Source organism: Thamnophis sirtalis, unplaced genomic scaffold (genome assembly GCF_051295495.1).
Source record: "Thamnophis sirtalis isolate CommonGarterSnake01/CBP01778 unplaced genomic scaffold, rThaSir2_p1.2 scaffold_2, whole genome shotgun sequence".
Lineage (NCBI taxonomy): Eukaryota > Metazoa > Chordata > Lepidosauria > Squamata > Natricidae > Thamnophis > Thamnophis sirtalis.
The window spans coordinates 148875232-148901769 of record NW_028261382.1 but is presented as its reverse complement, the minus strand read 5'-3'; the positions used below and the strand labels follow the sequence as shown (position 1 = coordinate 148901769).

Genomic DNA, 26538 nt, shown 5'->3' with positions numbered 1-26538 from the left:
GCACAAATTTCTGGATTAGCCTAATTTCTCTCCTTTTCCATTGGTTTTCTTTTACCATGATACAGAATGATATATTTGTTTAACTATTATTTATTTTATAAATATGTGTGCATTGTGAGGAGAGGAGGGTTTGGATAGATGGATGGATGGATGGATGGATGGATGGATGGATGGATGGATGGATGGATGGATGGATGGACGGACATATAGGCCAGAGATAGAAATTATAAGAGATAGAAATGCCAGAGATATATGAAAGAAATAATAAACTGTGATAATCTTTTTATTTTTTATAAAGATCTTATATGGAACGAGCTTTCACTCATCCCATCTAGGTACTTCTAATAGTACTTAAATATTACCTATAGTAAGTAAGGCCAATACATTCTAATATCAGTAAGATAGCATGAATTATTGAATGTGTGTGTATACTGTGCAGCAGTTTTTTGATAGCTGAACCAATCTTAGATTACATGTCAAGCAGTCAGTTATATTTTAGTGCAAATACCTAAAACTAAATAGCAACAAGAAATGATATCATTTACTACAGATATTTAAAAACTGACAAGACAAACACATTGGAAAATAGGTTCCACAATAATTGTACAAATTAAATTCCTGTTTTCTTTCAAATAAAAAGTCATCTCTCCAATCAGTTATATAAATATCTAAAGAGAGAGTTTAAAAATTATGTAGTTAAACAACTAATCTGTTGCACTGGAGTGGTACAATATAAAAATATAACATATACAATATTCCAGAAATGTGGATGTGAATCTAGTTTTATTGAGGGCAGAAAATGATTCATTAATTACATAACTAATTGTTTAATTCCAAATCACTTTGTCAAAGAATCATCCAACCTGATCTACCAGCCTTCCTCACCTAGAAGCTCTCCAAATATGTTGGACTTTAACTGGACTTTAATCCCAGCAGGCATAAAAATTGCCTTCTGTTGGTTGGAATTATTAGACTTGTAATTATGAAAGCACTTGATAGAGGAAATCTGGTTTGTTCAATTGCAATATGTATTGTTAGCTTCTTAAATATAAGAAAAGCACAATTAAAACAGTAGTATTTCTTTTTAAGATTGCTGGGATCCTTATACGTTAATCTATAAACCAATACCAATAAAACATACAGTACAATTACTTTTTTGCACAAAGAATATTTAATTATTATTTCTAGAACAACTAATCAAACAAACTAAAGGATTTAATTGACCCTGAACCATAGTACAATTATTTTTCAAAGGAAAAACAAAAACTAAAGAGAGCTGTTATAAGAAGCAACATGCTATTAACCCCCATTTATAATGAACAGGTCAAATTTCCAATCTAAAATCTTGCTGACTGAACTAAGTCTTTATCTGCACAACTCCCAGTGACTTAAATGTAGGGATCAGTGACTGCTAACAAAATCAGTGGATTAAGATTTAAACTGCATGCTTATTTGTGAAAGTAACCAGCCTGCAGAAATGCCTGGCCACAATCCAGAAATGTGCATGTGCCAGAGCAATGTAAACAAGTTTTATTCTTCTTTTGCTGCTTCCTTGTTTAAACTTCCACTATTTTGAAAAATAGGCAGATGATCCTGTGTAAAATGAATGGAAAAACTGGACTTCTAGAAAACAGATCAACAAATAGCTAATTTGTACACAGATCTACTTCAGAAGCATAACAGAACATTACCTAGGTAATAATAACTGAATAACTGAAGGAGAACTCATGTTTACAAAAAAGGCACTTTTAGAAATCCATATCACTCTTTAAATGTTCCATTGTTTTCTGCATGAGGAGAAAAAACCAAACGTGTCATGTTTTTGAAAAACAGAGAAACATCATGGTTGGCATGGAAATTACCTGTCGGCACTGCTGATTGTTCCACTCCTTCCTGGTCCTCTGATTCATTTTCTTCTACTGTCAGGGGAAGATAAAAATAAACAAGAAAGCAGTAAGTAATGTAAATGTCTTTAAATATCCCAAAACATTGACATATCTGTTTTACCTTTTTCTGTTTTTAGCTATCATCCCTTTTCATGTTGAAGAAATGTACTTGCCTGGTACAAGATTATCTAAAAGGAATTTGAACCAAATATGGAGTCACCTTTGAAACTATTCAAAAATGTTGCACGTCTTAAGAAAAATCAGTCCTGGCTAAAGCAAAACATCCCACAAAACATATTCTTACTTGAAAAAATCCAGCTAGCAAAAGTACCAAGAAGTAGCACCTTCTTAACCCATAAATTTGGAAATATATTACATTTTTTAAAAATTTAATCCAAATATTATTAAATCAAAAGATGTAGAACTTTGAATATAGAACTTGTCTACTCAATGTAGCACATCAGTGCAGATTTCTCATTCCAGTAACCCTTTCAATTTGCCTGAGTTACAGTCGGCTTCATTGCACTGAAGTTATCCAGGTAATTGACATTTGGCTGTAGAACTAGAATCCTGCACCATAGCAATTTGCAAAGAAAGAAAATTACTTTTTTTAACTCCATTCAAATAAGCACAAAAAGTATTAATCTGCATAGACAGTAGACTATTGGACATCGTTTCCAATATTAAAGCAAAGGATTTATGCAATAGTCACAAAGCCAAAATGGGCATTTATTCACACATTCATGCACACACATACACAAATCACCTATACCTATGTTGTCAAAACTTGAGATAATGTATAATAACTACAACTTACAGAGTTATTTTACAATATACTTAATTCTTGATACAATTTTTACTGAATTGTAGTGCAATATTCTATAGGAAATAGGCAGATAAAGGGAAATAATCTATTAATATGGAAGTTATGTCAAGTATTGTGAAAAATAATTATGAATATTTCGGTAGGCAAACCCCCTATGGACTGTCTAGTAGAAAGTACATTCAGCCAACCCCTACTTAAGCCACTGTATATATGTGCCATTGCACCTAAATTTTTCACTCCTCTATTTGCTTGCATTTTATGGGCTTTATCCATGTTTGCCAGATGGTAGTGAAGACAGGTATAAATAAGGTGACCAGACGTCCCGATTTCAGCAGGATGGTCACACTTTATAACAATTTGTCCCGTGTCCCGGGCTGTTTTTAAAAAGTCCCGATTTTCTGGCTTCATGTTGAAAGCCCAGTGGATTTGCTTAAGAAATCCTAACCGGGGCAAGACAAAAGACACCCTACCCTGTCTAACCTCTCTCTCTGTCTCAGTACTTTCATTGAAGATATTAAAACTTTAAAGCAAGAAAACGGACCCCTCCCCGCGCCCTTTACCTCATTTTATAAGAAAAAATGACCAAGTACCATAGAGCTCCAGGAAATGCTTGGCTAGAGGGGCCGTGAGTGTTACTTCCTGGATTTTCCGGAGGGGAGGGGCACAGAGGTTGGAGGTCGGCTCGTGTAGAAGAAAAAATGGTGCCAAAAGTTTCTTTGAAAAATATTTCCCTGACTAATTTCATCATTTTAATTTGATCAGTTCTTTGTATTAACATCTACATCATTCTGGATTGACTTGTGCCTGCTGGTAAGTGAGCTGGGTTTTTTTCTTTTATTTTTTTAATGTATTTTAAAATAATATTTTATTTATTGTGCATAGGATTTTTTAAGATAGCTTTATTCTGGGTGGATTCTTTTTTTAAATTGTCTTAGACTATTTAAAAAAAGATTCTATCCAAAATACAAAATACCAGCTACAGTTATTCACTTAAGAACTGTGGCAAGAAAGGTGGTATAGTGACCAAAGTTACAATGGCATTGAAAAAAGTGATTGATGACCATTTTTGACACTTAGCGACCATTTTCACACTTAGCGACCGTTGCAGGATCCGCATGGTCACGTGATCAAAATGTTGATTTTTGGCAAGAGTTACAATTTATATTTGTAAATTGTAGTTATGTTGAAATAAAAAAAATTACAATACTATTTTTGCGTTATATGAAAATTTTTGTTGCTCCGTATAAAAATTTTAATCAAGCCCCCCCCCCCCCCCGCCCCGCCCCGGCCAATCTGAAAATCTGGTCACCTTAGGTATAAAGTCTCTGAAACTATTCTCAATCTCTTCCTTAATACCTAATAAACAAAATGAAAGTGCAGCAGCACTTTGAGAATGCTAAGAGTAGTCTTTTGCAGAAGTATTCATTCAATTAGTAAGATTTTACAAAATGACAAAACATGTATCATGATACTGTAATACAAGTTCTATCTCTAACATATATCCATGCAGTATTCTATTCTTTGTCTTTGCTCAAAGATGCCTAAATACTAAAAGGCTTCCTGCCCTTCAGGTAACCTTTTCAAAAAAATCAGCAGCATGTTTTAATAACAATATTTTAGATGAGTGATATAAAGGGATAAATTCCAGTAGATGGAAGAAGACATTCTGGTCATATTTGCAGAAGCTAAAAAGAATTTCTCTTATTTCCTTGCAGTCAGTAGCATATTCCAATATTCCAGTAAATGTCAAAGTCTCTGCTTTTACTTTTCACTTATAGTTCTTGGACTCAATCAATGATTCCTTCTATTCTTTTTGAGTTTGCAATTACAAAGCAGGACTAACAACTGATAGTATTGGTATGAGTCAGGAGAAATATTTGCATTGCTTATAAGAAGCTCTTAAAAGTTATTTAATAAATACTGTAAAACTTCAGAATTGCAAACTATGGGTGTTTTGAACAAGAGATAAACTGAGTCTTAGGCTCTCAGGCTTTTATCTCTTCTTCTGTTAAAACCTCATTATGAAACCTACAACAAAGTATTTTTGTCATTTCATTCAAATATAGAAAATTGCCATGGTTAAATGAAATTTAATAGACAAGAGATATCAATTTGGGGTATCAATTTTGAATTAGGCCTAATGCTTTTTTTTTTACTAAATAGCTGAAACAGAAAATCAAAATTTAGTATATCATCATGATAACTTTAATTCCTTCCTACTTGAGAGAGAGATGTAGAAGTAAAAGAAAAGAAAAGTGTCTACAGATTTTTGTTCTGACTGGTTACCTTAAATAAAGAAGACTACAGAACAATGTTTATAATGACTATTAATTATAAATTCTGAATAGCTACAGAGAAAATAATACCCATAAAATGAAACGACTCAGAAATATATTTCAAATATTTAAGACATACTTAAATTAAAACATCTCTTTCTAAAAATCACTGAATCGTGTATTTTTAATTTGAATGTCAAATGTAAAGTTTGACATAGATCAGATTTAGCCAAAAAAAGTAATTTCAGGTGTTCTTCTGAGTGGCCATTCTGCAGAAGACAAGAACATATCCCCCCATGATATTGGGAGTAAAAGCCCTTTAAAAAACACAAACTGCAGGATGAGCTCAGCAGTCAGCCTAACAATGCCACAAATTCTTAATAATAGTGACTGTGGTGCTAGCATCCTACCTGCAGTGACGGATGTGAATTGTGTAGCACCCGATAAGATCAATCAAAGCCTTATGCTTACTTTCTAAATTTGGTCAATGGAAGCTTATGAAGCAAAGTATTAACATTACAGTGTTAGATAAGATCAGAATATGACTGGTTACCATCAGTAGCTGCTCTATCAAATCCACTACTATTTTTGTTTGTTATGAATGTTAATGTGCTTTTTGATTAAATAAAATAGTTCTAACTGCTCCAAATTAATAAGTAATAAACAGAACATACATACACAGAAACATAATACAGTATAAAACATTAACAGATCAGGATGTGCAATCATAAGGGCTAAAAATAATTCAAATTACTTCTATCAAATCAACTGTATTTTTCATATAATTTACTGTTGCTATTTTTGGAACTTAGAATTGCAAAAACGGTCTCAAGGAAAACACACCCAGTTCTCTCATTGTGGAAGAAAGAGGGGGGAAATGGCACAGGGACTTCTTACATTCTATAATTCTTCAGAGCATATCTATAATTTCCTCACAAACTGCAATGTCCGCAAATTGTAGTCACTTCTTAACCAAGCCACACCAAATAACTTTAGAGATAGAACATGTCCTGTAAACACCTTAATGAAATGCAAATATTGTAGAATTGACCAACTACTGTTGAACAAACAGCATGCCTACTAGCAATTCCATCCACAATAGTTATCTAATCACGGATACTTGTTAATTAAAAAGACCAAACAGAGATAATCAGTCTTACTAGCATGATGGATGAAGTCCTATGTGTGCTGGAAACCAAAAATGGTTTTCAAATTGGAATGGGATAGGAAGGGAAGAAGAACAGAGGGGAGGGAAGGAATTGTATTTTCCTCTTTTCTCTATTGCAATGATGTGTTAGTTTTCTGAAGTTTTACAATCTGCATTCAGATCCGTATAGTTGTCTCAAAGATCTATTTATGGAGGACCTTGTGCGAGTAGGAATATCCTGGATCATTTCACAAAATTCTCTTATTGCTTTGATTGTTATTTCATGACACAATATCTGCTTCAGTGACTGTATTAAAGTGAGTATCCAACTGATTTGCATTTATTAAATGTATCACTTATTAGTGGAAGTATGGCAATGCCATACTCATAATTTAAGAGCAATTGCAAAATGCTGTTCCAATATTTTGCAAAATTGCCATGTCCCATTTTTGATGCCTTACTCTATGAAACTGAAGAAATGCAATTAAATGAAATGATGGTAAAGCTAAGCAAATGATAAGCTATGATGAGAGAAGGTGCACTCTTAAAAACACATACAAGTACTGCATCATAGCTCATCTAACCTTTTCCTTTATCAGTGCTTCTTTAATCTCACTGCAACACACAATCCCTTGCAAAACAATGATTAGAAGGCATTAGCATTTTCTGTTTGGATGGCAGTGCTGCTAACTCCATTACTGAACATTTGTTTAGGGCCAAGACATAAATGGTATAGTATAGAATAGAGAATACAAATGATTTCTGTTGTGACAAAGTAAAGTAGCTGGTAAAAATGGGAAAATCAATAGATTTGGAATTTGCATAACAAAGGCATATGTCTGGGGCAAAACATTTCAGAGCATTGAAACAACAACAGAGAAAGCTAACTCTGGTCCAGTTTCCCAACCACCATGACTGTAAGCAGCATGTTTCTTGATGACTTCATAGCTTCAGAAAAATCATTTCTGAAGAAACTGGACTTCCAAATAACTGGACACAGCACCATGTCAAGCTTACAGTTAACAACAACTATATTAAGTTTGGAAGCTTATAGGTAACTAATGCAGCAACCAAATAGGCACAGCTCAAAAATAACAATAAACTAATTAATATATTTCCATAGAGTATTCAAAAAACTAGCAACTCTTTTCCTTCTGATGACTTCACTGAAGAGCCACTCTCTTGAATTACAATACTGTCCACAGTGGGAAATATGGTTTGGATCCCAGTTTTTCACATATGGGAGAACAGTCATGGGAAGTCAGAAGGCATTTGTGTTTAATAAATTATTGTTGCTGCTGTTATTATTATTATTATAGAATGTTTTGCTGTGGATTATTATTGTTGTTTAATGTTTTTCTGTGGATGCTACCCATGTAGGAGATACAATTATGTAATTAGACAGTCCTTCATCTTTGGCTTCCAGAATTTTATTTTTTAAAAAGGAAACTGTATCACCTGGGCATGGTAAACAAAATAAGCTGATTGGGCATGCTGAAGATGCTGTCAGCCAAAAAGTGTCAGCTGGTGGGGACTAGAAGACACCTTTTCTACAATAACCTCTGATCTGTAAAATAACTTCCCCTTGGAGATTAGAGTGACTTCAACCCTTTTGGCCTTTTGTAAGGCTTTAAAAATTTGGCTGTGGGGTGCTGAATATATTAAGGGCCCATGTGTTAAGGACCCTGTTTTCTGGTTTTACTGTTAACTACCCAAGTATCTCAGCTGCTGTATATACTTGGTTTGAATGTTTTTCTATTGTTTTCAAAATGTTCTTTATTGTTTTAAAGATATTTTTATTTATTTTAATGGTTTTATACTTTTGAAATTGTAAGCCACCCAGAGTCACTAATTGAGATGGGCAGCTATAGAAATTGATTGCATGAATGAATGAATGAATGAATGAATGAATGAATGAATTCCACCCATTATGTTAAAGCAAGAAATGATTGCTAATTGAAATAGCTACCTGAAACAGTGAAAGATGAGGTTTTCTAAATTTAATGACAGATATATAGAGCAGTGTTTTTCAACCTTTTTTGTGCAAAGGCACACTTTTTTCATGAAAAAAATCACGAGGCATACCACCATTAGAAAATGTTAAAAAATTTTAACTCTGTGCCTATATTGACTATATATAAGGTGTTTTTCCCACGGCACACCTTACACTATGTCACGGCACACTAGTGTGCCGCGGCACAGTGGTTGAAAAACACTGATATAGAGCAAAATAAAAAAGTCTTTGAACACAACCAAGAAAACCTATAGAACTAAATTCATTACATGCCTTATGTTCTACAGTCACAGATTCCATTTTTGATTATGATGCCTCTTTATATAAAGGCCAAGCTTAAGAGATGTACACTTGAGACTTAAAAAAGGAAAGAATGGTGGAGAGAATCAGTGAGTATAAATCTGCAAGAACACAATAAGAAGGCACATTTAATCTTAAAGAAAATCGTTTATAGATGAAAAAAGCTGTGATTTATTGCATTTATGCTATTACAAGCTATAATAAAAATAAAGGTTTTGGATAATTGAAAAAAAAGTCTATTTTCTTTTACACAAGCGCAGGTTAATAAATTTTTTAAAGACACCTACTGTCCTGAATGACTGAGGCTCTTTTCAGCTTGTTAAACAAAGTAAGAGAAGCCACATATCCCAAAATAAACTATAAAAATAGATTGCTATTGATTCTGAATCCTTTTTAAAATGGTTTCCTTAAGGAACATGAAAGAAAATAAGCTTAATTCAGGAACAAAAGTTACAGAAGAGACTATATGAGAAAAGAGGTTAGACTTAACATAATGGTTCACATTTCTTTGTGGCTGCATTTTACATTTCCTATAGTTTAATACACAGTTGTCTTATAAACTCTTTGGTTCATGAGAATTTAAAATTCATCTTTTCACTCATTTTATATGACTGTTCCCACTAGAATAAAACTTTTCAAGGAAAAAAAGCATTCGATCTGCATGTTTAAGCAGTATCAGCAGACAAGTAATAGACACACTAGTTGTATTAACATAATCAATACACAATTTACAGAACTACCCAGATAGAACAGAATTTGTATCTCTATGCCATTATTTTACTATCTATAAATCACTATAATTTCTGGGTGGTTTTATGCATTTTTGCTGTCCTGCCTATGGATGTAAAAGATGTAAGCACTGAGTGCACACTCAACACTTCAAAGATAAGCCGATATATTTCAGAAATAGACTCTGGAAACATACCAGGAAATTAAATAAAAAGAGGGACAATTTTTCTATTTGAATCTTATTTAATAATGTTCTCAATAGATTGATTCCTTACTGTAGGTTAATCAACAGTGAAAGCCATCACAGACTGGACCTCTTTGGAGGATTTTCTTCTCCTTGTTGCTTCGCAGAATGTACTCCAAAACTTTTTGGAGGATTCTATAGCCTATAGTTCTACTCCCTATAGTTCAGAGACTTAAGTGGTATCTTCTCCCTTCCTTCCCAAGAAGTTGTTCCAAGGATATAGAATGTTCATGTGTTAACTGATAGCTATCATTAAACAAACATCTCTTCCATAGCCATTTATTATTGGAAAGGAAAGTAATTTAACATTAGTCAATGTAAAAGTTTCAATCTTAAACTTAATAAAAAACTACATAACAGCACATATCATACAATACTTATAATATTAGAGATAGCAAATTTTCATAAAAGGGATTGTTATTTGGATATGTGATATGGAATCCGTCAAGTTTTCATTTTATAGCCATGAACTGACATTTATGTTAGTTGTTCCTAACTTGTAACCCAGGATTTGTTGACACTTTTTTATTTTAAACTTGGTCCCATCACACCTTCAGAACCCCAGGATGGGTAAGGCAACTCTATACAAAATCATTAAGAGAATACATCTAGGAATCTAGAATCTAGATCATATGATCAAAATAAGCCTCAAAACCTTAAATTAAGTTTTGGAATGAATAAAAAGCCAGTCTTTTCCTTTGAGGAGTGATACAGTAGTTGTAGTATGTAGACAAACCAGGATTTTTAGGGGATACTAAAATGTTTTAATCAGAATATGCAACAAGGATCACACTAATTTTTTAGATGGCTTGAGGGCTGCAAAGTAGGTGGGGCCATATGATACACAGGGGAAGCACTGGTTTTGGGTATAGGCTGTTTTCTTTTTCCTTTGGTTTTTCTATAGATTCTACAGTAGAACTATAATTTATTCTAATCTTCTAGTTTTACCTCCAGCGGGTATCTTATCCTTGTCACTATCCTGAATAAATGGATGCCCAATCTTTACCTGATCCTCCAGGGATGCAAGATTTCAGGAAGCAGGCAGTTCTCATGGTCTTTTTTTTTGTTGTTGTTCTTCTGCTGTTAAATTTTGTCTGGTTCTTGGAAACTGCGTGGACAAGTCCTTGCAATTTTCTTGATAATAGCAATAGAATTTAGACTTATATATTGCTTTATAGCCAGCGCTCTCTAAGCAGTTTACAGAGTCAGCATATTGACCCCAAGAATCTGGGTCCTCATTTTACCAACCTCGGAAGGATGGAAGGATTGGTCAACATTGAGCCTTGTGAAATTTGAACTGCTGGCAGCCGGTGATCAGCAGAAGTAGCCTGCAGTACCACACTCTAATCAATGTGCCACCACGGCTCTTGATAAGGTTTTTCAGACATGGTTTTCCACTGTCTCTTTCCTAGGACTGAAAGTAACTAGCCCAAGATCACACAGCTGGCTTTGTGCTGATAGCAGCACTAGAAGTCACAATCTTTCCGTTTCTAATTTGATGCTTTAATCATTACAGCAGATTAGTTCTCAATGGTTAAATGATTCCTCCTTAATTTGAGTTTGGGGTTTTCTCTATACCGATATATAGTATTTCTATGAGAAGGAATACCAAAGTTTTTATGTATTTTTCACCCTGAGTGCTGAAGACATATGTCATCCATGAGATGGAATTTGAAGAATTGCAAAAAGGGAACTTGGGAAATATAGCTTGCTCATCCCTACCTGGGATAAAATCATATATCTTAAACAACACCTTCCATATCCATGTTTTAATAATTAAAAGGCTCAAAGGAACCTTCTGATTATATCTCATCAGTAGCAGAAATATTTCTGGGACTCTTTTTAATATTTTTTAATATTTAGAAAAGATGTAAGATCTTGGGTGAAGTTACATTATGTCTAGTGGTGGGATTCCAAATCTTTTCCTACCGGTTCTATGAGAGAGTGCTTTGCACGCCACACTCAAAGACCATCCTCGGTGTCTGCGCTGGTGATCTCAGCTGTTAATTAGTTCAACTGAGGCATGACAATGTGTTCTGCTGAGCGAATCAGCTGAGCCACAAGGTAATATAGGACAGGGAATGGGAAGACGGGGTCATATGTCGGTTCTCCGAACTACTCAAAATTTCCACTACCAGAACCACTTTGAACTGGCTGAATACCACCTCTGATTATGTCCTTTTAAAATATATCAGTAAAGATCAGATTCACAATGTAAGGATTTCTATACGTTGTATCTCAACCTATAATTGAACATAACAACATTTAAAAGCAACACGGTATTGTGATAAATTGTTTGTAATATGCCTTCTAACCAAAGGCTTTTTTTGTTTCTTCCACTGAATCATGTCCGATTCTCAGACCCTAGCTGGACAAGTCTCTGTAGTTTTAAAAGCAGGCAAATTAATTATACAGACTCTGAGTTATAGGTAGTCCTCTCATGAGCACAACTCAAACTAGCAAGTCAGTCATTAAGCAAAGTAGCTGCTAAGTGAAACCGTGACTGTTCCTACAATCTTACTTCAGCTTTCCTTTGCTTTACAGATGTGTGAAAAGTACATAAAGTACATAAAGTCTTAAATGCGAAGCTTGGTTGCAAAATTACCTTTTTCTTACTGCCATAATTATCAAGTCACTATCAATCACTAAACAAGAACTACCTGTATTGCTCTATTAGTGCAAAATTACTACAAATGTTTGTTCCACATTAATACACAGCAAATACACTCTTAACAATTTTAAAGGACTTAAGTCAGGTGCTTAAGATTTTTGCAGCTTTTTCATTTTTTCTTATATGCAGACCAAATGGCAGAATGTCATAATTATGATGTAACATTGCTGTCAAGCAGGGTAATTTGGAAATAGTGTTTGCCATAAGAGGCATCATCACGTATAAAAGTCATGGATCTTGAATTCAACAGAGTTTTACTGGAGTTCTTCCACAGCCACAGAGGAAATGCAATCAAAGTGCCTATCTATTCTTTGGGGACATATTCAATTGTCTACCCAGAAAAAATAAATATCTGGAGCTAAAATAGAATCTATAGAGTTGTGGAATAGTTAAATGCTGTCTTTCCCAACTGGATCCCTTAGAATTGCTTTTTATGAAAGATGTGCAGCCTAGATGCCATCAGCATAGGGGAAGGTAGCTTAAACAGTACTGTTTTCTTTATTCTTAAATCTTTATAATATCATATACAAATATAGTACAACCATGTTTATTCAATAGTATTTCCAAATGTTCACTTCCTTGGGAAAACTGAATATGATCCCATTTTTTAATTTTGGGTTAATGTCTATTTGGTAAGATTTTCTAACTACGTCACCTTTACTTGATAAGCATAAAGGTAAAGGTAAAAGTTCCCCCGCGCATACGTGCTACTCGTTCCTGACTCTAGGAATTGGTGCTCATCTCCGTTTCAAAGCTGAAGAGCCAGCACTGTCCAAAGATATCTTCGTTGTCATGTAGCCGACATGACTAAATTCTGAATGCGCACAGAGCGCGGTTACCTTCCCACCAAAGTGGTCCATATTTTTCTACTTGCATTTTTACATGCTTTAGAATTGATAGGTTGGCAAAAGCTGGGACAAGTAACGGGAGCTCACTCCATTACGCAGCGCTAGGGATTCCCATTAAACTTTGAATACTGAATCTCCAAGAAAGCCAACTCATCCATGAAGTTATTAATATGTTTTAAATTTTGGTGACCATAACAATTAAGTAAAATACCTATATTACTTAAATGCCAAAAAAGAGAAACTCTGCAATTAATATTTGTTTTATATATTTAATTTCATGTCAAAGTCAGCTATCACATCATACTTTGAAAACTTTTTCTAGAAGAGTGTCTACAAGATGATTCATCACGTAAATTGGTCACTGCTAGCAAATGTCCATAAAATGCATCCCATGAAAATAAAGTAAAAGAGGAAAATGGGATCCAAAAATATAAAACAACAATGACAACAGTAGCTAAGGACAATCATGAGCTAGAAAAACAAAAATGTGTGCACTGTATGGAATTTAGAACATTATCATATTATTCTAGAAGTATCATTAAGACTGGTCCTGAAGAAGACATTCTGCAAGAGAAATTAACTGCTTAAAATAAATACCATATTTTTATGGGTTTTATACATGTTTGTCCCTAGCTGTTTGTTTGTTTTTTGGTATCTTGGGAATCCTTGATTTTCTTTTCTTTCCTCTTGGTTGTCTGTCAAACCCAAGAAAGGCAGTCATCATATGAACAGCATGATAGAGCTGTTACTTAAACTGGATATATAAACACTGTTTAAACAATTTATCAAGAATATTGATTCCAATAATTGATAAATCATGGAAGAAAGTTTTTCAGCAAGTTAAAAGCTTTAGGGTGAGGGAGCAGGCCAAATCTAATCTCTTTCTATATGTTCTATGCATTTTAAATGGTTTCATTGTACTCTATGTTGTATAAAATAAACACAAAGTTATTATTTCAAAAAAGGAAAAGGAAAATGGAGACCACAACCAAGACATACAGCTGGCTGTCTGTAACTGTGAGGGAACAAAAAAGAGCATCCTCCCTGATGACACCCATTGTGTGGAAAAAATCTCCACTGTCTAGGCCTGTGCAAATCCTTTGAAAGAAGTGCTTTTTGTAAGGTACTTCTTTCCAAACTGTTAAGGGTCTATGACAATTCACCACAATCAACACGCCATGGCCAGCTTGCCACAGCCAACTTGCTGCAGGACAACTCGCTACAGCCAACTCGTCTTAGAACGACTCACTGCAGAAGAAGAGTTACACTAATATCAAAGAAATGGTGTCATAGAATTGTTAAAGAAAGGATGTAAAAGTAGGGACAGAATGAAATGTGAAAGGCAAAAATTAAAATATTTTTATTTGTTTTAAATAATTAAGTAGAATTGTTAAATTGTCCTCCAGCGAGTTGTCCTATGGCGAGTGGTGAGTTTTCCTGCAGTGAGTTGGTCATGGCGAATTGGCCACAGCCAGTTGACTGTGGCAAATTGTCCTATTCCAACTGTTCAAAGCAGCCTCATCTTTTTTCAACTTATACAGCTGATTTTGAAACTGCTGATGGCTCTCTCTTCATATGCACACATGCAAAAATCTGTAAGTTCCTAGTAGAACTGTTGCTTGAATTATTTTTATTGTAAAATAAATACAAAGGCCATCATATTTGGGTTGGAAGAATTGAGACAAAATAGCAGCACAGAAATATAATTTATTCCATCTATCTGCAGCTAAACTAGATTTTTCCAGACCAGATACGGTAGTCCCTCTACTACACATTTTCAAAATATCTATTTCTAAAGATTTGCACAACTACCATGAAAGGCTTCCCATCATCAATTTATTTACCGTAAATTACAATCTACTGTTTCTCCATGCCTTATTTTCCCCTAGGTATTCTAATATTTTTAATGAAAAAAAGTATATAAATATAAATCAAATAGGAAATAAACTCGTTACTGTAGGAGAATGCCAATTCTTCTATGTCATTTCTTTATTATCTGTTTTTAATATTGTACACCAGCCAAAGTTCTTCTGAATTTGGCAACCGTACAAATCTAATAAATTAAAATTAAATTAAATTAGCGAAAATTAATAGATAAGATCATACATCTATATCCACAACTTAGTGGAAACTGAAGCCCAATATATTTTACAATTATCAAGCAGGGAAAGCCAAACAATTTTATAGCCATCAATGAAAAGTGTTTTATCCAAAACTGTGTCAGATACATAACAAGAGGAAATTGTGTATTAGACAAAACTTCATATAAAGGTACTCCAAGTGTAAGTATATGTGAGCGCCTAACATTATTTCTTATTCACAAGCTGCCAAGTAAAAATTTTCACAACGGAAATTAAGAATATAATTAAGTTCTCCTTTATAGTGACTGCTGAAACATGCAGATGTTCTCCAGACTAAAAAACAGTGGTTAAGTAAAATTACCCAACAATTTCACAGCTGAACTGATATTTTAACCCAATTCTCCTAGATCAGAGAAAATTAGATATATTCAAGTCCTATTAAGAATCTATGGATTTAATCAAATAGTAGAATGCTTTAGCTACTGTATTTCAGCAAACACAGCCTGGATTCCACCCAAATAGTATACCTACTAACTGTATAAAATGAAGTGGGTTCTCATTAGGCTCAAAGATATTTCAAGCAACTAGCTGCTTTGCTTTTAACCAAACTGCAAATTAATTAACTGATTACAATAACATTAAAGTATCAAAAAAGGTCATATGTTGAGGTAGTTGAATGAACCATTGTCAAAGATCAAAAATAACACCTATTATTAGAAATGTTAATTGCCTTAAGAAAGGTAGGAACTCTGAGCACAAAACTATAATGCTTTTATTATGCAATTCTTTGCAAGGGCCAACTCAAATAAAAGTCATTTTAACTACTTCCAGAAGTAGAAATAAATCAAAGGTAGGGACATCCATACAAAGACTACCAATTAAGCAAGAAAATATATATACCAATTTAATATAATTTATATAATTTATATCACAACCAATTCCATAGACTGAACCACACACTTAAAAATAATAATATCTTACAAATTATAAATGCTACTTCATTCGTATAATGACCACAGTCAAAACTCAACCTAGCACAACATCCAAGCAAAATGGTATCACAGTCCAATGAGCCTATTTTGGGCAATTTCACTGCCCTTCAAGCCACCACCAAGCAATTAAAAGACCAATTAAATTGTTCCTTTATTATGTGCAGAAAACTAGGATTCAAATTGCACACACCTATATTAAATATGAAATGAGAGTGACAAAATACTATTAGGCAGCCATGGATTATTTAGAAGCAATGCTTATTTAAGATGCTAATTAATATGAACAAAATTAATATGAGACATAGATGCTTTTGTTAGAATTACAAGCCATTCATTCCCATAGAGAAGAAAAGGATTCTCTTCTTTATGAAATACTAGCTGATAACCCGGTGTTACCCGGGTGTTTATTTATCCTAATCCTGTATTAGACAAGAAAAGGAATGAATTATATCTATAGTGTTGCATGACACACACACAAACCCATGCTCCCCCACCCCCCATGCAAGCGTGCACAACCCCCAATACCCCATTTTGGGCTTACTCGGCCTCTCTACTAGGGAGCAAAAACAGACCATGGGGGGTGCTCATGCCATACCCCTGTGCTCCCACACCCCATGCATGCAAATGACCCCCTGCGCATTTGCATGCATCTCCTGCATGGGCCCTGCTGTCCCCTTGCGCATGTGCAGCAGAGACCCAAAAATCAGCTGGCCGGTGAGAGGTTCACGAGCATGCATGGTGGAGCTGAGCTGGGCGATGGCTCTCATGCCCGCAGAGAGGGCTTTGAGTGCCACCTGCATGCCAGCACACATACACACCAACACAGGTTAGGGGTGTCTTATCCCCACAGTATTTGTTTCCAGAGAGTAAGTCATCTGTGTACCAAGTTTCGTTGAAATGCTCGAGGAGTTCCAGAGTTAAGCTGGAACACACACACACACACACACACACACACACACACACACACACAGCTAACTTATTTAGTCTCTGGTAGATTAATTGGACTGATTGATACAATGCTGAATATCAAAGTCTTTCAAGTTTACAATAAAAACAGTTTTTAAAAAAACAATTAAATAAAATTAATAATTAAAATCAACAATTAAAAGCACAGGTATTTCTCCTGTAGTCAAGACTAATCTTGCTGTCAAGTTGTATACCACCTAAAGTTCCCAGACTATATAAAAACCTAGGTAGAATACAGTACTAAAATCAGGATAACATGCAAAAAGGAACACAATTGGCACATCAACAGAAGCTAATAAAGATGTTTCTGGCCTTTGATTCACTTTGGGAAACAAAGAGAGATTTTGATCCAGAAGCACTTCCACACTGCTTATCTCCTCTTTCTGGGGCAGCACAATCTCATTTAGAGCAAGCAAATCTACCAGACCTCTGGAATTATGACCACTTGCAATCAGTAGCTCTGTCTTGTCTTGATTCAGTTTCAAGTTGTTGTTTTTTTTTTTCCATGTAGCTCACTACTATCTGCAAGCAAGCATTCAGGGAAGCCATATCACTTCCTGAACCTGTCATAGAGAAATAAACTTGGCAGTCTATAGCAAACTGATATCAAACAGTTCCAAACAGATATTCGTCACTATCACAGTTCCAAATTTCCTTATGATCCCCCCTAGTGGCTTCATGTAGATACTGAAGAGCACTGGAAACAGAACAGAGCTCTAAGGGGGAAATATAATAGCTCCCATTTCAATGAGCAACTGTCTCCAAGAGATACCATTTGCAGTCTACCTAAGAGACAGGAATGAAACTACTGCACAGCTGTGCCACCCATTTCCAATTTCCTTTTTATTATTTTATTATTAACCAAAGTTATACATAATATAACTGTAATTATAATAATTTCATAACTACAACTTATCAACTAATATGGACAATAATTCAGAGGAAAGGTATTGAAACATGACCTGTGTAATAGGCCTCTAAGAATAGGAGGTGGGATGTGATTCATATCCTTCCCAATTAAAACAACTCAGCAGGCCATGAGTATATACACACAAAAACCTGTTTTTTGCTACTTTTATTTTATTTTATGTTGTATTTTATCAAACCAGGTATTCATCTTGTCATATACTTCACTAGTTTACCTGCTGCAATTCATCTGTGTACCAGTCATGGAAAAGAGGGCACTTAAGAGGAAATGTGTTTATCGTCCTCCCTATTCCATAGATATTAAGAAACCACTAGTGCAGCCAACTCCAAAACCTTTCAAGTCATCTTTGACTCCAATCAACCAGATGAAGATCTACTAATGACAATATGAAAACCATTCAAAGTGGTGCCTTCCTGCTCAGAATTATCAAATGAAGCATTTTCCATATGGTATGCATTGGATATGTTCATAGTTGTCATATTGCTCTGAGCTCCTGAGACACTCACTCAATACCTAGGTATTTTATGGCCCCTGAGCCACATCTAACCCTGCCTGTCTCTACCTGGCCCATGTGAGATCAATTGGAAACTCGAAATGAAATTTAAATAAGCCCACCGTAGAGGATGGGAGAAGCTGAATCAAGTCCAGCTGTGCAAAGTTGCCTTGTATTCCTTTAGTCAGCTGATGACCCCAGAGGTCGAGAAGAAAAAGTGCTGCCACAGCCAAAGCACTGCCTTGTGGGCGTGGGAAGAGTGCAGCCGACAGCTATTGGTTCAGCCCTTCGCAACAATCCCAGTTCCTCATGTGGTCCCTTGGGAAAATTAATTGCCCAGCCCTGCTCCAGCCCATAAATATTCTCTTCTTGTATTGGGATTTCCAATACAAACTCCATGATCAACTCTGGCAGCTCAGAGATTACTTATAATGGTGTGCTAACAATTAATTTAAAGATATTAATATTAAAAGAATAAATATCAGCAGAAGAAATCAGGAATATATGATAATAAGGTTTGAGAAAATCTGGAAAGGCCTTGTTCCCAGCTGCCACCTGTCTCAGTTCAGAGGCCTAACAATTCCCAAAGATCTCATATCGGGATGTATATGAATATATGGAAGAATTTTCTCATGTTATTTGAGAAAAATATTGGGATAAATTTATGAATGATAAAGTTATCAAAGGCTATTGGCTATTCTGAATATTTACTAGTGGTAGGATCAGAAGAGGAACAAAAGTAGAAGAAAGCAATCACTCCTCGTCCTCTTTCTAGAAAGTTAATGCTCTAATGGTTTCCTTATCTTTTTATAATTATTGTTTAATCTCTCGCTTCATTGTTTTTCTTTTTTCTCTCCAACCTTCAACTCATATACCCATTTCTTACCCTTCCTGTTTATGAAGCTGTTCATGAAATTCAAACTTTCAACATAAACCAATTACTCAACTTAAATCAATTAATTTTTAAAAATCAAATAACTAGTAGCAATTCAAAATTTAGTATCTTAAGTAATGAAAAATATAATGTTCAAATAATATGCTATATTAAACCTACTGATCGCAAAACTTATTTACAAAGTATAAGTATATATGACAAGCAGGTGTGTGTGTGTGTGTGTATAAATAATAAAAATGAATGAAAAGTAGACAGTAAAATAAAAATGAATGAAAAAATACACAGTAAACAGCTAAATGAACCATAAGACCAAACTAACAATAATTGCTATACAAATTATTGTCCAATGTAATGATAACGGCCCATCTAACTTCACTGAGTTTTGGTCATATGAAAATTTAAGGCAACCTTCTTTTACCTGCTGCCCTATAGACTTAATCCCATGGTTTACAACACCTGAAGGGCATTAAATTGATTACATTGTAGAAGAATCCTGAGGCATTTATTTGATTTGAAGGAATTGTCTTCCCGATAGTTCCGGGTGTTTAAACAGAAATTAAGAGAAGATGAAATATCAGTCAACTACCTTTCATTTTCATCAAATAACTTTAAATTTTATTTAGAAATAAATGTTTGATGTTTTTTTTTATTTGAGGCGGCATCTTGATTACCAAATTGCATCTAATTTGTTAATTCTTATTTCGCCTAATAAAATGTATTAATTTTTTTCAGTAGTCATAAGCGATGTTTGAGAAGTATTTTTTGGAAAAATAACCCATCACCCTAATTATCTTGGCTCCCATTTGAAGAGAATATTGTTTTTAACAATGAATGAACAAACATTTTTAAACCAAGATGCATGTCTGCCTATCTTAAAAACCTTCAGGACTTTCTAAGTCTACTTAATATCCGTAAGGAGTTGACTTGATTCATATCCCCACAATGCTGAGAACAGGAACAAACATGAATACTCCAAGTGATGGGCTGAACTGGTAGGTGGAATTTAAGCATAAGCGCTGCACATGGGGAAATGTAATGCAATAGATTGAACTTCAATTCCCATCAGCCCTAAGCAGCATGCCTAACAAGATCTACATGTTGCTCATTTCTCATCTGAAAGAATCAAACAGAAGGAGAGGTAGAAGTCACCCCCTAAGACTCTTAGAGATCACTGCCAGCTAGTCTGTAATACTGGAAGTAGGTTAATAAATAGTCTAGCTAGCTGATATACATCAGTTTGTGTTCTGTTAAAAATAAATGAAATTATATTTAATTTTATATTGATTGGTGTCCTCCCTAACAATGGAAAAGAAGTTTATGTTTTAGAACTTTTAAAGTTCTCTATGTCTGATCTGCTCAGTAGCACCAACCTAACTATTAGTAAGGATAATACAGCCCACCACAGGAAAAGATTTTAAAAATAATATTAAACAAACCTCTGACAACCTCTGATGTGGATGCATGTGTTTGTATTACTGAGTCATGGCATAATTTGGATTGTATGCATCAACCCAAAAGGATCTAAATTGTCTATCATACCTAAGTACAAAATCTCTTTCATTTTTTATGAAACATAGGAAAGCTGAATAATGCAGGTGAATGTTTAATAAGAAAGATACTCGAAAAATTTAGATCAAGTTCCCTTTTTTTTTTGCCTTGTTTATTTGGTACAACATAATATGGCTAACTATTGCTTGATCATTATTCTATCTGAAAGTAAAGCTACTGAAGTTTAGGATTCACATCTTACAGAGGCTCTTTCATCTCTAATAATTACTAAACTAGCATAATTACTCAGTGTTGCAATGAAAGTAATACATGCTAAAGACTAATGCTTGCCCAAAATTAGAGTAAGATTTTGTTCTTGCATTTGTGCAAACTCACAACTGTAGCCACATTTCTAAGGTCTGGATTTTCATTTAAACCTCTTCATTCTTGTTTGCATAAGCTATTCCTAATAACTCTCTCCTACTATTTATTTACAAAAAGGAGGAAACTTAAAAGAAATTATAATTCCTGAATTTCAGCCCTTTATACTAACTGTATACGTATGTACATTTAAATACTACACATACAAATTTTTAGCATAAAACAGGAACAAATAAGGCATCCAAATTCTAACTAAAGTCCTGGTAGCCCCAAAGGAAGTGGGGTAGGGGAATGAAATAGAAGTCCACATTTTCTTTTCAATGGAATCTTTGACAAAAAGGTGTAATCTCCGCCCCCACAAATTGAAGCGCAGGTTAGAAATCATGCACTGAAGCTTATATAACTCTTTTCACGCATTTGTAGTTTCAGAATACCTTTCCAATACATAACATATACTGAAAAATGCTCAATCCCAAACTATATTGGAACCAAATAGTGGCTTAATTCTCCCACTTACTTATTACCATCTTCATATTGATATAATAACTTTATAATTTGTCAAAACACAAAGATGCCGTGAATCTGAGTAGTATAACATGACATTTGTACCAAAGAAATGGAACTTACTAAAATGTAAAATTTTACTTGCGTGAAAGTACAGATCTACGCAAAGAATTTTAAATGAACATTGCAAATCAATACATATGTTCTATTTATATACAAAATGATACATTCAGCAACAATTAGTTAGCAATTTAATTTAATAGTAAGGAGGGGGGGAGAGAGTGGGGGGGAATTAGTTCCTTCTAATACTTCTGCTTTGGCATTTTATTTCAGAAGACAGAATAAGGATAGGGATTTGTCCAAAGAATTTTAACTAAAGAAAATATGGCAAAGGAATGGGCCACAATACTGACAAAACAGCATAGCAGTTAAAACCATACTGAACCTTGTGGTATTGAGTAGATGTAAGTTAACTTTACCACAATCAGTAAAAATGGCAAAATGTGGCAGTTGTCATCCTGAAATACAAACCCTGCTTAAAAGCAATGGAGTTATGACTTGTAGCAAAAAGGTAAAGAATGACTCAGACAAAATGTGCATTTTAACTAGCTTGAAGCCAAAGTATCTAATATCTAAATGGTTCTATATCCCACTTAGCATATCCTGATCCAAGGTGAATCATACCAGTGGTGCCAGCATCTAAATGTATAATGAAAACCAAATAAATAAGGAAATATCTCACCAAATGATGGAATTTTGCTTTAGAAAATCTTCTATTTTGTATCAATGTATTCTAACTTTCATATTCAACATAATAAAACTTGCCTCATTAGCAAATAGCTATAGTAATATCGCGTTCTATATACTATTGTATTTTGATAAAGCTTTGGGATCAAGCAGTAGCACCTATAGTTTCAGTCAGTCAGTCAGTCAGTCAGTCAGTCAGTCTGTCTGTCTGTCTGTCTATCTATCTATCTATCTATCCACAGAAACATACATACATACATACATCATACATACATACATATCAAAATAGATTAACTTGTCCTTTATGAACAAGGAAAATGTAAACAAGTAACCAAAAAGCATAATAATTGCCTGAATTCTAAGGATATTTTAAAGCGTAATTTTAGTGTTTAAATGTGATTTCATGTATATAGTTTCAACTTTTCCTATAGTGTTAGACCAAAGCAAGGTAGCAGTCTTCTGCCAATCAGTCATTTCTGGCTTACAAACCAAGTGAAACTGTATTAATTATTTCTCCCTTCCTTTTAAGACTGTATTGCTACAGTGCTTTGAAATTGGATCTTTTCAGGAAAAAATATTTTAGAACAAGAACAAAAAAAAAATAGAAATCATGGAAATCATGCTAGATTAATACCGATATAATTATTTTTATTAAACAGATTATATAATGCTATAAATTACAAAATCTAATGATTTCTAAGCTGCTTTCTGTGTAAAGGTTGAAAAAGAAAAAACATTTAGCATGAACAAAGATGGAATTTTCATACTTCACTCTGTGAGGTATGTTGCTAAATTGCAATTCTCAATATTGTAACATCTGTGTTTTTCTATGCAAACATTTTAGCTCTCTATAAAATGTGACCGAAGTGATTTGTTGACATATGTATCTAAAATAGTAAATTGGATATATTTTTTCTAGATTTCTAACCATTCAGGAAGTTAAGAAAATCTAGCCATTATATCAGAAAGTTAATCCTAAAGCATTTTAGGACTTTAATATATATCACTATAGTCATTTCAGAATACTTCAATCAAGCATAGTCTAGTGATAAAAATGCAGTTTCTCTTGCTGAAAATCAGAAAAATCTACAAATGAAAGCTGTAATCCTACACACGCTTACCTGCATGGAAATAATATTGAAATCAGCAGATCTTATTCCAGAATAGGCACATAAAGTAATGTTACGTTGTGAAAGTGTGTCTAGGTCAACACAATAAAAATACATTGTAAGGGAGGGGAGATATTAAAATAATATGGACAGTCCCTTAAAAATGTGTGTCTTGTTAATATCCCTGACATGACTAATTTAATCCTCATAACTTCCTCCATGAATGCTGTGGCACATTGAATATATTCTAAGATGGTTTATATTTATATGGTCATCATGGTCATATTTCCTTAGAGGTTTCCAGGTAAATTTTGCTGAATCAATGGGACTTATATTCAAAGAATATTTTTTAAAACCATCATCAAGAACTGTACTCATAGTGAACTACTACAATCGTCCTTTATCTTGTATCAAATACCCATTTCTACATAGAAGGGAAACAATAATTGGCTATATGACTGAAAATAATTTTCTATTTTAATAAAGCCACTTAATGATAAAAATAAATAAGAAAAATATTAACAGGATCCATAGAATATGCCAAACTATAAAACCACCATTCTTTCCAGAAGCCAGTGTAAAGGTATGGCATATTTTATCTTCCTTTCCTCTATTGCTTAGGAAAATGTAACAATGATTTTGTGTATGCACAATGGCCTACCTTGACCTTTTGTTGCTGTAAATATACTTGATATATAAGTGACAGCTCAGTTTGTTCATTCTTTATTTTTTTTTAAATAGTTTGAAGGAGACAACTTTTAAACAGCTTGAAACTAGCTTTTCTTCAAATAAATACATTGTACAATATATTTCCCTTTTCTAGTCAGGAAAAGAAAACTCGACCTTGCAAATATCATGTCATGTAGCATATGTAAAAACAACCTGTAGATGCTGGTCTTTTAAACTCAAAATAACTTGGCTTTAAACATTTGTTACTGAAGTTATTGAAACAGTTCCTCATCAGTACCTGAGGACCCTTGCACAATTTATTAGCATTCCCTTCTTGTTTTTATAATGGCTATCATTTTCAAATGGAGATTTTACTTCACAGACAAGATTTTCATTAAAAAAAAACTAAGCAAAATAAATTACCCTTGTAATGAAAGTGGTTAATTAAGATTTTAAACATATGCTCAGAAGCCAACTTTTAAATCAAAAGCACAAAAATGATCAATGGTACAAAAATAAACTGCCTTTGAAATGTTTTCTTCTCTTACAGGATCATAACAAATTGATCAGCAATCCTGAAAGTGTTTATTCTATAATTATTTTATGAAACTATTAGATAGGTACCCATTTAAAAAAAACATTATTATATTTCTCTTACATTCTTTTCAGCAAAGGGAAGCCAGTTGAAACTTAATTCCCACTTAATAGAGTAGGTTTGTTGATTCAATGTCAGCACACACAGATTTAGGAGAGCTTTTAAAATATACCTTGGCCCTGAAAGTTTGCAACTGCATTTTTAATCAACAGTTCCTGCTTATCTTTAAATGATTTAGGCATTAATTATTTCAAAGAAAGAAAAAAAAACTAAGGTTGCAGTTCTAAACAGACGCAGATACAATTAATATTAAAATAGAAAGGACTGTCACAATTAACAAATTGTCTATAACTGTCTACACTGAAGTATGAGAAATATTTATTCTTCTTGAATAATTACTTAATTGAAAAAATGAGTGTTTTTTAAAAAGCAGTGACAGCAGAATATCTAAACTTGGGAACAACTTCAACATACCAAACTCTTGCTGTATTTTTCTTCAAATAATATCAAGCAGCTTAAAATCAACTTAATTGGGGGAGGTAGGTGGTTTAAAATAAAGCTGCACAGAGAAAAGATTTTACAATAACTTAGATAGCAATGTTCTAAATATTGCATCAGTTATGATATATCAGATGGCATTAGCATGTATTATGACTAATGAGACTAATGAACAGAGTAATGTCTTGGAATGTTTTAAGTGCTGCATTTAAATAACTAATTGTTTAGGTCAATAGTTACTGTCAATGACAGTACTTCTAACACTGGAATACTGCTCTTTGCTCAGTACTATAGGTACAGATAAAAAACTATTTTATACATTCATACAGAAAATGGAACCTATTTATAGTATTTTATATTTTTGTACACCTAACAACTTTAGAAAAATAACATTCATAGTTCCAATGATAGAGGGGTTTTTGTTCAGGCCAATTTCTTTTAACATCTTCCCACAAATATAATCAGTTTTATTGGCCATAAAATCCTGAAGGCATATAAATTATTCCTCTTTAGAGAAGCTATTGCAAATAAGCATATGCACAATCAACACAATTCCCAATGTAAAATATTTTTGAAAGACAGCTGAAGAACATCAAATTGTTCTGTCAGACTATAAAACATACATGAAGTATGTAACCTTCAGTCAATGAAAATTATAGAGTTCAAATGAATTCAAGGTTCTAAATAGTGTGTACTGGAGATATTTAGAGGGTTGGCTTAAAAAAAATCATGGTTAATAGGATAACTCTATCTTCTTTATTAGAACCCAGTAGATAACTTTTTTAATTCTACCAGTTGAGTTTTTATTTCACCAGACATAACAATTGTGCTAAACTGAATGTTTAAGCAGACTTTTCAATAAATAAAATTCATTTTTATTTTATTATCCATTCCTACCAATATAGTATTTTAACTTCAATCAAGCAAACTCTGTCAAAGATTGCTACATAAAATCAGGATTAACACGTTAAGTTTATTAATTTAGCTGCCTCCAAATTTATTCAGGAGTCTTGATTCATAATCCAACTTTCCCCAAACTTCAGAGTCTCTTCACCCACTATATGTCTCATTAGGACGTGTGAATCATTGTCACTAGCTCTTATTTAATTACGAATCTTCCTCTATCTAGCAAAGACCAGATAGAGAAAATAACTTCAACCTTTGTAAACTGATAATATATGATTAGCTCCAGCAGCAGGAAAAGAACAACTTTTCTTCCCCAAGCACAGGTTATGTATCTGGCTGAGTTCT

At 33.8% G+C, this 26538-nt stretch overlaps 1 protein-coding gene across 6 annotated transcripts in view; it reads right to left on the bottom strand.

The window, feature by feature from the left end:
* The window catches only part of ZNF521 (zinc finger protein 521), a 355589-nt gene that overhangs the window by 326214 nt on the left and 2837 nt on the right, over positions 1–26538 (bottom strand). For all 6 annotated transcript variants that reach the window (XR_015695657.1, XM_087707161.1, XM_087707157.1 and 3 more), the window contains one exon: positions 1863–1919. Coding sequence is in view for 3 of the 6 variants with exons in the window: in XM_087707157.1 (XP_087563283.1) it covers positions 1863–1919 (57 nt within the window). In the remaining 3 variants the exon portion in view is untranslated. The remainder of the gene's footprint in view (positions 1–1862; positions 1920–26538) is intronic.